This window comes from Onychomys torridus, chromosome 13 (genome assembly GCF_903995425.1).
Source record: "Onychomys torridus chromosome 13, mOncTor1.1, whole genome shotgun sequence".
In the NCBI taxonomy this organism is placed as follows: Eukaryota; Metazoa; Chordata; class Mammalia; order Rodentia; family Cricetidae; genus Onychomys; species Onychomys torridus.
The window spans coordinates 21786912-21799833 of record NC_050455.1 but is presented as its reverse complement, the minus strand read 5'-3'; the positions used below and the strand labels follow the sequence as shown (position 1 = coordinate 21799833).

Below are 12922 nucleotides of genomic sequence, written 5' to 3'. Positions count from 1 at the left end.
GTATGTATATATATATGTATGTATATAAACTTTTATTGTGTTTTTGGTACCTTCACAACTGGTCTGAAATAAATTCACATCATATTCAATATAATAACTCTGTAAACTATTAGTCTCTTTTTAAGTCTTTATAATTTTATTTTTCTTATAAAGCCAAAGTATTCTGATGTAGCTATTTACTACTGAATTTAGAAAAGAAATAGGAGACTGTTAAAAAGCTAATGACTGCTTTGAGTTCCAGTGTGCAAGTATCTTTTGGAAGAGTGTTTGTCTCTCTTCTGTACTGCACGTTACCCTGATGGACCAAATATGAGCCAAAGGGAAATCACAACCAGACTAGAGACAAACAACAAAACAAACAAACAAAATAAAACCCCAGCAATCCAGGTACCATAATTTTGCTCAAGTAGAAAAGATGCCCTCACTCATAAAAGATAAAGAAATTAGAACACACGAACACCTTAAGTTTCCAGCATAAGATTAGAGATTTGCTGAGGTGGGAGGCACCTAATGCTTGTTCTTTGTAAGGGGCTTCCTTTGCTTGACAGTGTACAGGAGAAGTGTTAACTAACATTTTGTGCGTTGACTCTTAGACTATTGGAATTTCAAAAATTATTACAGGGTATGCTGGATAGGATCTTGATACATTAAAGCCAGATCTACGTAACTTCAGAAGCCAAGTACTTAAAGAAATCTAAATAAACATACCTTGTAATAACAACAACAATTAAATCAGACTCTTTAGTCCCTTCTGATGAAAAGCATCCCATTCAGGGTCTCCTGGAAGACTGTTATTGTCTAGGTTTTTAAAAATAAACTACTTAGCACATGGTTTAATATGCTGAGAACTTTCAAGTGGCCAAATTACTGACACCTTCATGTTTTTCAAGTCTCATACTTCTAGAGGCAGCAGGGTCTTCCCCAGCTGAGTCTTTCCACTTAATGACATGGCTCTAAGTAGATGCTTACACTGAACTATCTGGCAGTGTTTTAACCTTCCCACTGCTAGCAAACACTCTGTTTTGGTATACTTTTCTGGGCCAAGAAGGATGAACTGACTTTTAAGGAAAGAATATACAGAGATGCAAAATTCAAATGGTTCAATACTCAAATTTATTATTTCTAAAGAGTTAGTGATTCAAGCACAACCAGCAGCTGTCAAAGGACCGACTGTTGCCTGCTGTATTGAGCTGTGCAACCCTGACTAATCATCATCTCTCAGGACCCTCATGGCCTGGCATCTTCCCTCTGAGATCTGTGTTTACTGCTTTGTGAATGGCTGCTTTCAGTTATAACTGGGTTTCATTCTAGGCACTTCTGCCTGGGAAGAGTCCTTGTGTACTAGTCTACTTAGCAGCACCCCAACCCTACCCACTAGATGCTCGTAGTACCTTGTCAGTTATGGCAACAAAGTGTCTCCAGGCACTGCCAATGTCAGGTGAAGTGGCATGACTCCCCACCACTAATCTCAGTTATACCTGATGTTTGTTCTTCTGAGGCCCCTCTGGCTTAGTACTCTGTGATCCCAGAACAAAGATTTTAGTTCATGACAGGAACTTTAACAAATGGGTATCTGAGCTAAAGACAGTTACCTATAGGAAACCAGGGGCTTGAAATAGGAAGATACTATATATACAATTTTTATTATTTCTTAGTTCCCTTCATTTTGGGACTTTCCCATCAAGTAAATAATGTTTAAAATATACTAAATGACACTTGGTTCTTTTTTCCATTATTTCTACTGACTGGCAAATGTGGTCTATTCTACTGCTCATACATCTAATGAGCAGTCGTCTGTGTTTTAGTTGAATTTACTCGTTGGCTTCACATAATCTGCTTTCAAATACAACAGTATTTTAAGCAGAAAGCTGTCTCTCAAGGCTTACAGATTCCAGTAACATGGATCCACTATAATGTATTTGCCTATTATACTGCTTAGGATTAATAAACATACCTCTTAGAGATTCGCATCTCCTAATCAAGATTCCTACTGAGCAAAAAAGCTTGATAGACAGAGGTTAGGATCTAAAGAATACAGATATAAGAAGGAACCTATATTCTTTAAGTTGAGTACCTACCCTAAACTCAAGTTTAGGGTTCCACCCCACAAATAAGGATCTATTTAAATACTATCACTAAAAACTACAAATTGTACATCACTTTTTCTTTGTCTTCCATGTCGGTGATACAGGGCAAGACTACAATCTTTATATATTCCAAATGATTTGTTTGTACTAAAAAGAGCAACTATGTACTAAAGTGCTTTATATCTCTGAACCACATCAGTACATTATAAAAATTTTAAAAAAAAAAGAAGTTTCAAGTTCTTGTAAAGAAAAAAAAGATTAAATATAAAAAATTTAGCTTACTATTATTAAACAAATTTAACCAAGAATCAAGAGAAATCTTTTCCCTCTTGTCTTTGTCTCCCCATCTCTCGTTTTTTATAAAAAGGAAAGTGCAGTAAGAGAGAAGGTGAACTTGAGGATGGAGCTGGTGGAGGTAGAGAAGCCGCGGCTGCTAGTGATAATGCACGAACATGTGCCGCAAGAGCTCCTCAGCTGATGGTCGCAATTTGGCCTCTACAAAAATCCGTTTCAGGAAGTCTCGAGTATAGTCTGAGACATGAGGTGGCAGCTTCGGGTTTGTTGGCTGAGTGGCAATCTTAAAGATGGCAGCCATTGCTTCAAATTCAGCCCAAGGTGGCTTTTCAGTTAGCATTTCTACCACAGTACATGCTACACTCCTAAAAAGAAATAAAAAGAAGCATTACCCAAGTAATAACTTTAGGAAAGAAAGCTGATTAGCCAGAAAATAAGAAACTAGGATAAAGACCGCATATAGTTTAATATTACTTATTTCAAAGATTCACTCAAAGGTTGATTAAATTAAAATGTAATTCAAACATGAAAATTAATGAAAGGCTGGAGCAATGTATACATTTCAATGAAAATATATCATAATTATCTATGATCACAAATGTATGGTTAGGCAAAGAACTTTATTATATTTGTTTTAGATCATTTTCTAACATGATGTTAATAATTTTGTCTCCATCATACAAAGAATACAAGTGTTATAAATTACTTGCCTTCAAGTTCCTAAAATCAATACATTTTTCCCCGGGTTGGAAAGTGGAAAATGGCCATTTTATGACCTAACTTATGTGACTGATTAATTCAGTTTTAAGATACTAACAACTAAACACACAGCCCCTGCCATGACAGAACCCCTGCCAGAGGTATAGGCACCAGCATAATTTCTCTTCTTCCTTACCTGGAAGACTTGCAGATACCTTAAATCATCCAGAATCCAATAATGTATTTTCCAAAAACAACAGAGCTAAGTATATTATGAAAATACCACATCACACCACCACCACAGCAACAGTTTTTATTTCTGTAAAGCAATTATCAATTTATTGTAAATAATTATATGATTGACATTCAAGATCCTTGGAAAATCTGATTTCGCAATCAAAACATAATTCAGCTATTAATGGAGATCTCCTTGTTCTTCAAACACATAAACAGAAATTACATGATGACCCATTCAGAACTGTAATGCTTCACTGTAAGGTTTTAAATTTCTAAGTAAATATCCTTGCAATGGAAAGTTTTCAAATGTTTATACATACCTTTGTGACTTAAAAAGAAAATCACTGATTCATTTTTTTTTTTAATTTTGTTGTTTTAAGACACTGACAGCCAAGAGTTCTTTAAAAGTTACTCAGGGGAATAAGAGCTTTCTAATGTTGAGGTTTGCTTAAGACAAAATCCTTCCTACAGAAGGAAAAATATTTCAAAGACTCAAGTATTTAGTCAAGTTAGCCTTGGTAAGGTATAACTGAAATGGAATTAATCATTACAATTCATATATCCTGCTTCCAAAGTACACAGGATAATTTAAATCTGGCAATTTCAAATGTGGGTGGAAATAGGAAGGTAAGTTTCCAGGCAAATCTGACATCCAAACTTACCAGATATCTGCTTTTCTGCCATAGCCTTCTCCGCTAATGACCTCAGGACTCATCCAGTATGGTGTGCCTGTGACAGACTTCATTCCTGTGCCTGAGAGACAGATGGTCTGAAGCCGTTTGCTAGCCCCAAAGTCTCCTAATTTGATATTGCCTGTGGAATCCCTTAAGATATTTGCTCCTAAAAATAAGAAATAGTCTTATTTTAAAGATTTTATTGGCATTCTAGAATGCATAATATTAAGTGGCAGAGAATTACTTTGCATATTCTAATCTGTCCCAAAATTAAGTTGCCTGTCTAGTCCCAGCAGTACCTGGCATGCCTCCATTAGAAAATCCTATTTACCTTGCATTAAGCATCTGCTTCTCCAGGTGTTTCAGAAACTAATGAGCTTCTCAGATAAAGGATGGGCAGGGCCAGGTGAGGTGAAAGAGAAAGGGGAAAGGGCTGAGAGTAAAGCTTAGCCAAGCACCAAGAAAGGCTCTGCTTCCATTTGTTTGCTGATTACAGATGGCTGTGAGCCACGATGTGGGTGCTGGGAATTGAACTCAGGAGCTCTAGAAGAGCAGCTAGTACTCTTAACCTCTGAGCCATCTCTCTAGCCCCCAAATGTGTAGCCCAGGCTGGCTTCAAACTGGTGATCCTCCTGCCTCCACCTCCTTCAGCAAATCTTATTGGCATGCGCCACCACAACCAAATTTGTTTGCTATAAAGCAAGAAGACCATGGCTGAAGATTATTTTCCTGGTAAGCCAGTTTCTCCTCAGGAACTTACAAAAGGACCTTCATAACCAAAACTTCTACCTACCCCATATTATTGAAGCATTAGTTACCTTGTATTTTAAGGTGTTCTTTTGTTGTTGCTGTTATTTTTAACTCAAGGCCTCAAACTTGAGATCTTCCTGACTCGGCACCCCAGCACTGGAATTACAGCTGTGCACCACCATGTTACACTTTTTTGTTTTAATGATTTCTATGGAGGAGGCTGAATAGTGCAGATAATCTACATTACAGACCATAGAGAATACAGACTCTCCACCTTCACCAGGAGCTAGCTTTATTCTCCCAGCCTTACCAGCAGTAATTCCACAGGAGAGTCTAGGATCCTTCTCAGCAAAACCTATTCTATTAAGCCTGTCTGACCCACCAGTAATTTTCTAATGTAGCTCTGCTTGCTTATGATCTCCTACCATCTAGTATATAAAAAAGGACTCAGAAAAACATCCAACTATCTCTAGACTATTTAATCACAAAGCAAAATAGACCTTTTTGTTTGCTTGAAATGTGGTCTTGCCATGTTGTTCAGGCAGGCAACTTGAACTCTTGGGCTCAAGTGAGCCTCACAATCCTCTCCTTTTCAGTTTTCCTAAGTAACCAAGACTACACATGTTTAATAAGCCAGATTTTACTGGCCTCAAGCAGAGGACACTTTCCCTACACAGACATGTGCATGTGCGCTGAGTCATCTTTTGGGAAGTGGCATCAATACTGAACTAATGCTCACCCACAGGAGGAGCTGAAGAAAAACTAGGCAGCCAGGTTCCTAACAGAGTTTTCTGGTTTTTAAACTGTATTTTAATAAATTTAAAATAAGGCTTTTCAAACATAGGCAAGGGTAGACAGAATTGCTTATGTTCCCATTACTCAGATCCACCATCCAACTAGACAGCTAAAAGCTAAAGCAAAACAAAACATATCCAGGATGGAGAGATGATTCAGTGGGTAAAGGTACTTTTTGTTCAAGCATGAGCACCTGAATTCAGATCCCCAACATACACATAAAAACTGGGTGCATCGACATGCACCGCTAATCTCAGCGCCAGGGCAAGGACATAAGAGGATGACTAGTACTCCTGGCCAGCCAACTTAGCTAGAAAATGGTGAGCTCAAGATCCGGTGAAAGACCCTGACCCAAGAAAACAAGATGGAGAGAGAGCAGGCATTCCCTGCCCTCTTCTGGTGTGTGCATATGCACACATAAACCATTAAGAAAATAAATCGTCCTCTTATTAACTATTTGGTATTCAATAGTATAGTTCCTTCCCCTGCCCCCAATATATAGACCAGGCTGGCTTTGAACTCAGAGATCCACATGCATCTGCCTCTGCTGCAATTAAAGGTATGCACCGCCAAACCTGTCAACAGTATAGTTCCCTGAAAGACAAAAGGAAAAAAGAATAGGGCCAGAGCCATGGCTCAGTGAGTAAAACCCGTGCTGTACATGGTAGACGAGAGAGCCAACTCCTTCACGTTGTTCTCTGCCCTTTGTACGTGGTCTGTGGCACTCGTATACACATGTACACACACACAAATACAAAAAATGGGATGAATTTAGAGGGAGGAGAGAGACAAGGAAGGAGAGGGAGAAAGAAAGAAGAGGGAGATGGGGAATAAACTTTGAAAATGAGTGGGTTTCCTAACAGTAATGATCTTCATCTTTGTTATGATCCCGAAAGGTCTGAAATTACATGAAATCAATTATCTTTACCTTTCCATTTGCCACTTATAAATTGTTCAAAAAAATAGAAGACACAGAACAAGTCAAAAGTATATTATAGAAAACAAATACCACTATGTTGCCATTTGGTGGCCACCATTTTCCTTCTGTCACACTTACATTTACAAATTTGAGACCCTATTTTTATATCTTATTTTTCTCTCTTATCAATATTTGTCCTGTAATATTTATATATCAGCTTGCTTCCACCTCCGTTCACTTGACCAAGGTGGTTCATCACACTTTCTGGTAAGATTAGAAGATTGATCCATACAGAAGACAGCTCCCTTTGTTTCTTTTCTTCATTTTGAGGGCCAAAGAGAAGTTGGCTTAACTAGGAATAGATATTCCTAATTGAATAATTTCTTTATGAAGTTCTTTAAGGTATCAGCTTTTATACTTAATAAGCCCCACTATAGTGCATGTAACCTGCCTCAGGAATTCTGCATACTAGACTCATGGTAGAAAGTACTGTTCAATTACCAGAAATGATTAGCAGTTTTCTTCTTGGCCTAATCTGGACATAGTCAAGATGTGCCCCCCACCATATGGAAAAGCAGAAATCTGGGAACTTGTAAGAGGGGCAACAAGATCAATGAGTAAATATTATACAGACACATTTTCTGTTTTTACTCAGTGATTTCTAAATTTTGGGTTATACTCCAGTTTTTAAAGACTCAGGTAGTCTCCCAAGTAAAGAGTTTTTAGTACTCTCAAATTTTACACATCTCTACCATTAACTCACTCCATGTACTCATTTCTATATCTGATCCCTGGGAGAAAGTGAATTTATCCTAGTTGAAATTCATCAAAGCTCAATTATGGGATCTTTCCTTCCTTCCTCTTTATTCTTTCATGACATCTATTCCCATGACTTTAAATACAATTACAACATAAAGCATGTCATCACAGTAGCTAAGTTTTAAGTGCTGAGCACCAGGCATTGTTTTAAACATTGTAACATGTTAACACATTTGATCCTTGAAAGAATCCTATAAATTGAGTACTATTATGACTCTAACTTAAGAATAATTAAAAGAGAGGGCAGTGGATGCCTCTCAGGAGTAGAGAAGCTGCCTAGTATATGCAATTTCCTAGGTTCCCTCTCCAGAAATTGGGGTGTACATCAGAGGGCGGATGAAAGAGAGGGGGGGATGGAGAGATTAATGAGGAATGAAGATACAGAAAGATTAACATGTCCAAGGTTACAGTTAGAGCAAATGAGGCCAAGTTTGTGATGGCAGAACCCCTGCTTACTGCCCTAATGCCCAGGCAGTACTCATACAAACCTGGTTATATTATTCTGGGGGTGTTTGAATGAAGCTGATCCTATGGATCTTACATCAAAGCTAATCATTCATGTAGGCCCAAGTTTCAGAACTAGTCTGACAGGACACTAACAGAGTCCATGAGAAAGCTGGAGAACTGTCCCCTCTGGGAGTTTACAGTTTAAATGTTCAATGCTTTAATGGTATTTCATTCACACTCAAACAAAACTGTGTATTTCAATTAAAAAGTAATTTATGACTTACCTTTGATATCTCTATGGACAATCATATTACTGTGCAAATAATGGACCCCCTCCAGAATCTGACGAGTGTATTTCCTAGTCACGTTCTCAGTAAGGGCTCCATATGCTTTTAGTTGGTCCTTAATTGAACCCTACAATAAAAGAAAACAACTAAACCTTCTGTTTAAACTAAAAAATGCTACTCAATCTTTATTTTTAAGAGAATCCTTAGTTCATGGCTGGGAGACTCTAAGTGGAAAAGGCAGAAATTCTCAGTAAGATAAATATGCACAATTTCTGTTCTTTCAGATTATTTATGTTGAACTAATCTCTTTGAAACTAACAAATTACAAGTCTTGCATATTTGTAGGCCTTTAATACGATAATACGACCCCAATGTGTTTTCCAAAAATAATATTTAAGCCAATTTACCCAGGAAACAGAATATTTGAAAACATAATAGCAGCAAATAAGGCCAGTGAGTAGCATGGTGTCAGGATAAAGAACTGTGCATAATGGAGAGTGTACTGCTGCTTGCACAACACTGGCGATGGTCACTGATCCGTAAGCTCAGGTGGCAACCTGTACCTTCAACATGTAACTCTAGCTACCTACTCCCACGAAGACCCATAATTCAAACTTCTTTTTCCTAACTTATGCTATTAAATTATGAGAATACCTTTTTTCTTCTTTTGTTGTTGTGTTTTGTTTTTTTGAGACAGGTTTTTCTGATTACCCTTGGCTACCCAGTCTGTAGACCAAACTGGTCTTGAACTCATAGAAATCCACCTGCCTTTGCTGGGATTAAAGACGTGTACCACATTTTTTTCTTTTTAAGGTTTTTTTTTGTTTTTGTTTTTGGTTTTTTTTTTGAAGTCACTTTGTCAAGTCTAAATTGGCCTTGAACTTGAAATCCTCCAAATCTACCTCCTGAGTACTGGGATCACAGGTATATGTTACCATGCCTGTCAGAAGGCACCTATCTCTTAATGAGTAACAATGCTAACTGCCATCTTGAAAAATGTTTTTAAATGAATTGAATATTCACAATATTGGCTACAGGAAAAACTAAAATTTTACTATAATGAGTCAGGCTATGATCATTCTCCTCTTGTGAGCAATCAGCATGGCTACAGTGGAATAACCAGACATCCTATGTCTCCTGACATCAGCCACATCAGGTTCAAAATTTCATCTATGACACAGCAGATCAAAAGGGCTGGATTGGAGTCTCCTCAACTTATTTTTAATAAGAATGTATTTTTTCAAAAAGGTGCATAAACTTACCCCTGGCATATACTCCATAAAGATGGAGAGTGTTTTCTCTTGGGGATCCCTCAAGCAGCCGTAATACTGAACAATTCGCTCGTGTAGCAAGTTTTTCAACAACTGAATTTCACACTCAAGTGCATTTACTTCCTGAAAGACAGAACTCCTGCTAAGTCTTCTTTTTAAAATACGTTATTGTATTTGTCTCTCTGTCTGTGTGCATGTCCATTCGTACTTGCAGGAGTTAGTTCTCTCCTTCTACCATGTGAGTCCCCAAGAGGTGGATTCTGGGTATTGACCTAAGCTTGAAGGCTTGGTGGCAAGCACCTTTTACTTGTTAAACAGTTTCACTGGCCCTACATAAAGTCTTTATAGCATCAAAGTAAACACAAAGTTCTCTTAGTTCATGGACCGTCATGGAAATGTTCACTCTACATAGAATATTTTAGTCTCTACTTTTTAATGTGTGTGAACTTGCCTGAATGTGTCTGGGACCACATGTGTGCAGTGCCCTCAGAGGCCAGAAGAGGGGGTTTGACCACCCCTGGAACTAGAGTGAGTGATAGGTGTACGCCTCAATGTGGGCGTTGCAAACTGAGCCTGGATTGTCCAACAGCATCAGATGCTCTGTCACCAAGTCATCTCTCCAGACCCCCGGCATTTTTTATTTAACAGCCCCTGGTTGTTTGCTAAGGGAACACCAAGTCCAACTAGGAACACAAATGAAGCACCTAAACAGCCGATCATTTCACCACAACCCACAAATTCCACCACTGTCTCTACCCTTATGTGGGTTCTGGGGACTGAATCAGGTCTCTAGTCCCATTTTTGCTTTTGGCTTTTTTCCCTCCAAGAAAAACCGCTTTTATGATGGCCAAGTAAGTAATCTGAATGATGACTTTTACCTTGCTGGTCTCCGGGCTGTCAGGGTTAAACTGAACTTGTTTAACAGCCAGTTCTCTTCCGGTATCAACATCATAACAGAGGTAGACCCTACCAAAAGCTCCTTGGCCAAGCAGTTTGCCCAATCTCCAGTTCGTTGGAGCTCGAGGTGCTGAAAAAGAATATTTTCTTAAAATGGAATAGTCAGGTGCTATTCAGTGACCTCCTAACTGAACATTCTAGATACAAGGGAAAATTATGACCATCCAAATTTATAATGGTCTCTATCTTTCAAAAATGTTCTCCCTATCAAGAATTCTAACTAAAAGTTTGTATCTCATGATGTATTTTTCCCAGTAAGATTGTCTTTTCCCAACTACAAAAGTGACAGCCATCTTTCACTTGATCTAAGATGTTACCAACTATAAGATACCCTATTTTCCAATTTTTATTGCAGCAAATTATAAATATCTGTAAATAGTTTTTCAGCCCATCTATAATACAGAAATCTGGAAAGAGTATCATTTCCCATCTCTATAGGTGAAATCAGGCAATCAATAAAATTACAGCCTTATGTATATGGTGTTTTCCCTGCATGTGTGTATGTGCACCACAAGCATACAGTGCTGGAAGCCAGAAAAGGGCATGGGATATCCTGGAACTGGAGTTACAGAAGGTTGTGAACTGTCTCCTGATGCTGAGAATCGAACCTGGGTCCTCTGGAAGAGCAGTCACTGCACTTAACCACTGAGCCATTTCTCCAGCCCTATAACTTCTTTTTTTTTTTTTTTTTTTTTTTTTTTTTTTTTGGTGGAGCTGAGGATTGAACCCAGGGCCTGAGCTAAATCCCCAACCCCTATAACTTTTTTTTAAATAAATAGTTGTGTGTGTGTGTGGTGGGGGGTGTTGTTTTGCTTGTTTGTTTTGAGACAGGGTTTCACTATGTAGACCTGATTGCCCTGTAACTTGTTATGTAGCTCAAGTTGGCCTTTAACTTCTGGTGCTTCTGCTCCCAAGTATTGGAATTACAGATGTGTACAACCCTACCTGGAAGAAATTATAACTTTTACTGAACATTTTGGAAAACAGATTACAGGGCACCCAACTAACCTAAAATCTAAGGAAAAGGTGGCACTCCAAGAAAAGAAAAGAAATTGTGAAGCACACAGAATAATGTGGTGATATTTTGTTTGCACTTTAACAATTAAATCTGCCTGAAGATTATAGAGGACAGATCTAGCCACTAGATTAAACAGAAGCCAGGCAGTGGTGGCACACACCTTTAATCCTAGCACTTAGGGAGGCAGAGATCTGTCTGGATCTCTGTGAGTTCGAGGCCAGCCTGGTCTACAAAGCCAAGTTCCAGGAAAAGGCGCAAAGCTACACAGAGAAACCCTGTCTCGAAAAACCAAAAATGAGAGAGAGTGAGTGAGTGAGTGAGTGAGTGAGAGAGAGAGAGAGAGAGAGAGAGAGAGAGAGAAACAGAGCCAGGAAGTATTGGCACACATCTTTAATCCCAGCACTTGGGATCGCATGCCTTTGCTCCCAGTATTTGGAAAGCACACACACCATTAATCCCAGCACTGGAAAGGTTGAGACAGGAAGTGAGACAGCTGGGCAGAGAAAGGCATATAAGGTGGGAGGAGACAGGAACTCAGTCCTTTCCGGTAAGGACTCAGAGGCATTCAGTCTGAGGATTTGTGGAGACAGGATCTTTCCCTTTCAGCTGAGGAGTTGGAGAGGTGAGATGTGGCTGTGGCTTGTTTCCTCTGATCTTTCAGCATTTACACCAGTATCTGGCTCCAGGGTTTTATTATAAGACCAATTAGGATTTGTGCAACACATCCAACAATCCATTCCAGCAAGTAAGGAAAGCTAAGCTCCATTGTGAACAAGTGTGGGCTGCCATGACAGCATCGAATCACAGGAAAAGCAAGACATACACGGGTCCAACTTGCCCAGCTTTTCTGTGTACCTCCTCCCTGTACTCATAGGAACCAGAGATGATGGTCTTGGTGGTCAAGGTTAGAGAATGGAATGGTCCTGTGATAGACAGACAGATGCCCTGAAAAGTAAGAGTCACTGCTGGACATGGTGACACACACCTTTAATCCTATCACTAAGGAAACAGAGACCCTGTCAGGGGTGGGGGTTAGATCTCACAAGAGAAAGCAATCAACATAACCAGACTCAAGATACATACAAGAACAGATGTAGAGTCAAATGAAAATGTTTCTTCAAAAAAAAGAAATGTTTCTTCAGTAAGATCCTAAACAGATAAGCCCTTAAATCCCAGACATGGGAAGTAGAGACAGAAGGATCAAGAGTTCAAGGTCATCTTCTAATACACAGGGAATCTGAGGCCAGTCTGGATGCATCTCCACATCCTGCACCATAAAACAAGAGAGATGCTCAATGGAGAGCAAGGGCGAGAATGAAGACGGGTGAGCAGCAGGAGTGCAGGACCGCGCACACTGTGCGGAGTGACGACAAATGAAAACGGAATTTCTCTTGGAAATATGTAGGCCAAAAGACGGGCGATCTGAAGGCACTGGCTCTTGTTTTTTTTTTAAGGAAATCTATATGCAGTAAAATATCTTTCAAAAAATGAAGGGAGGAAAAGGCCTTTTCAAACAAATAAACGTTAACTGAATGCATTATCAACAGAAAGGGGTTAAATTCTTCAATTCTTTAGGTGAGAAGAATTGTATACTTGACTTAATCTTGACTCCACATAAAGATCTACAGAAACAGATAAACAGGTCTATACAAAAGACCAGTCAAAGAC

General features: G+C 38.9%; 1 protein-coding gene across 1 annotated transcript in view; it reads right to left on the bottom strand.

The window, feature by feature from the left end:
- Map3k2 (mitogen-activated protein kinase kinase kinase 2) overlaps positions 1 to 12922 on the bottom strand; it is a 65823-nt gene continuing 52901 nt past the window's right edge. The window contains exons 13-17 of the mRNA XM_036205068.1: positions 10158 to 10306; positions 9271 to 9402; positions 8006 to 8135; positions 3980 to 4157; positions 1 to 2746 (exon numbers count right to left, since the gene is read on the bottom strand). Coding sequence (XP_036060961.1) covers positions 2521 to 2746; positions 3980 to 4157; positions 8006 to 8135; positions 9271 to 9402; positions 10158 to 10306 — 815 coding nt within the window. The 3' untranslated portion in view covers positions 1 to 2520. The remainder of the gene's footprint in view (positions 2747 to 3979; positions 4158 to 8005; positions 8136 to 9270; positions 9403 to 10157; positions 10307 to 12922) is intronic.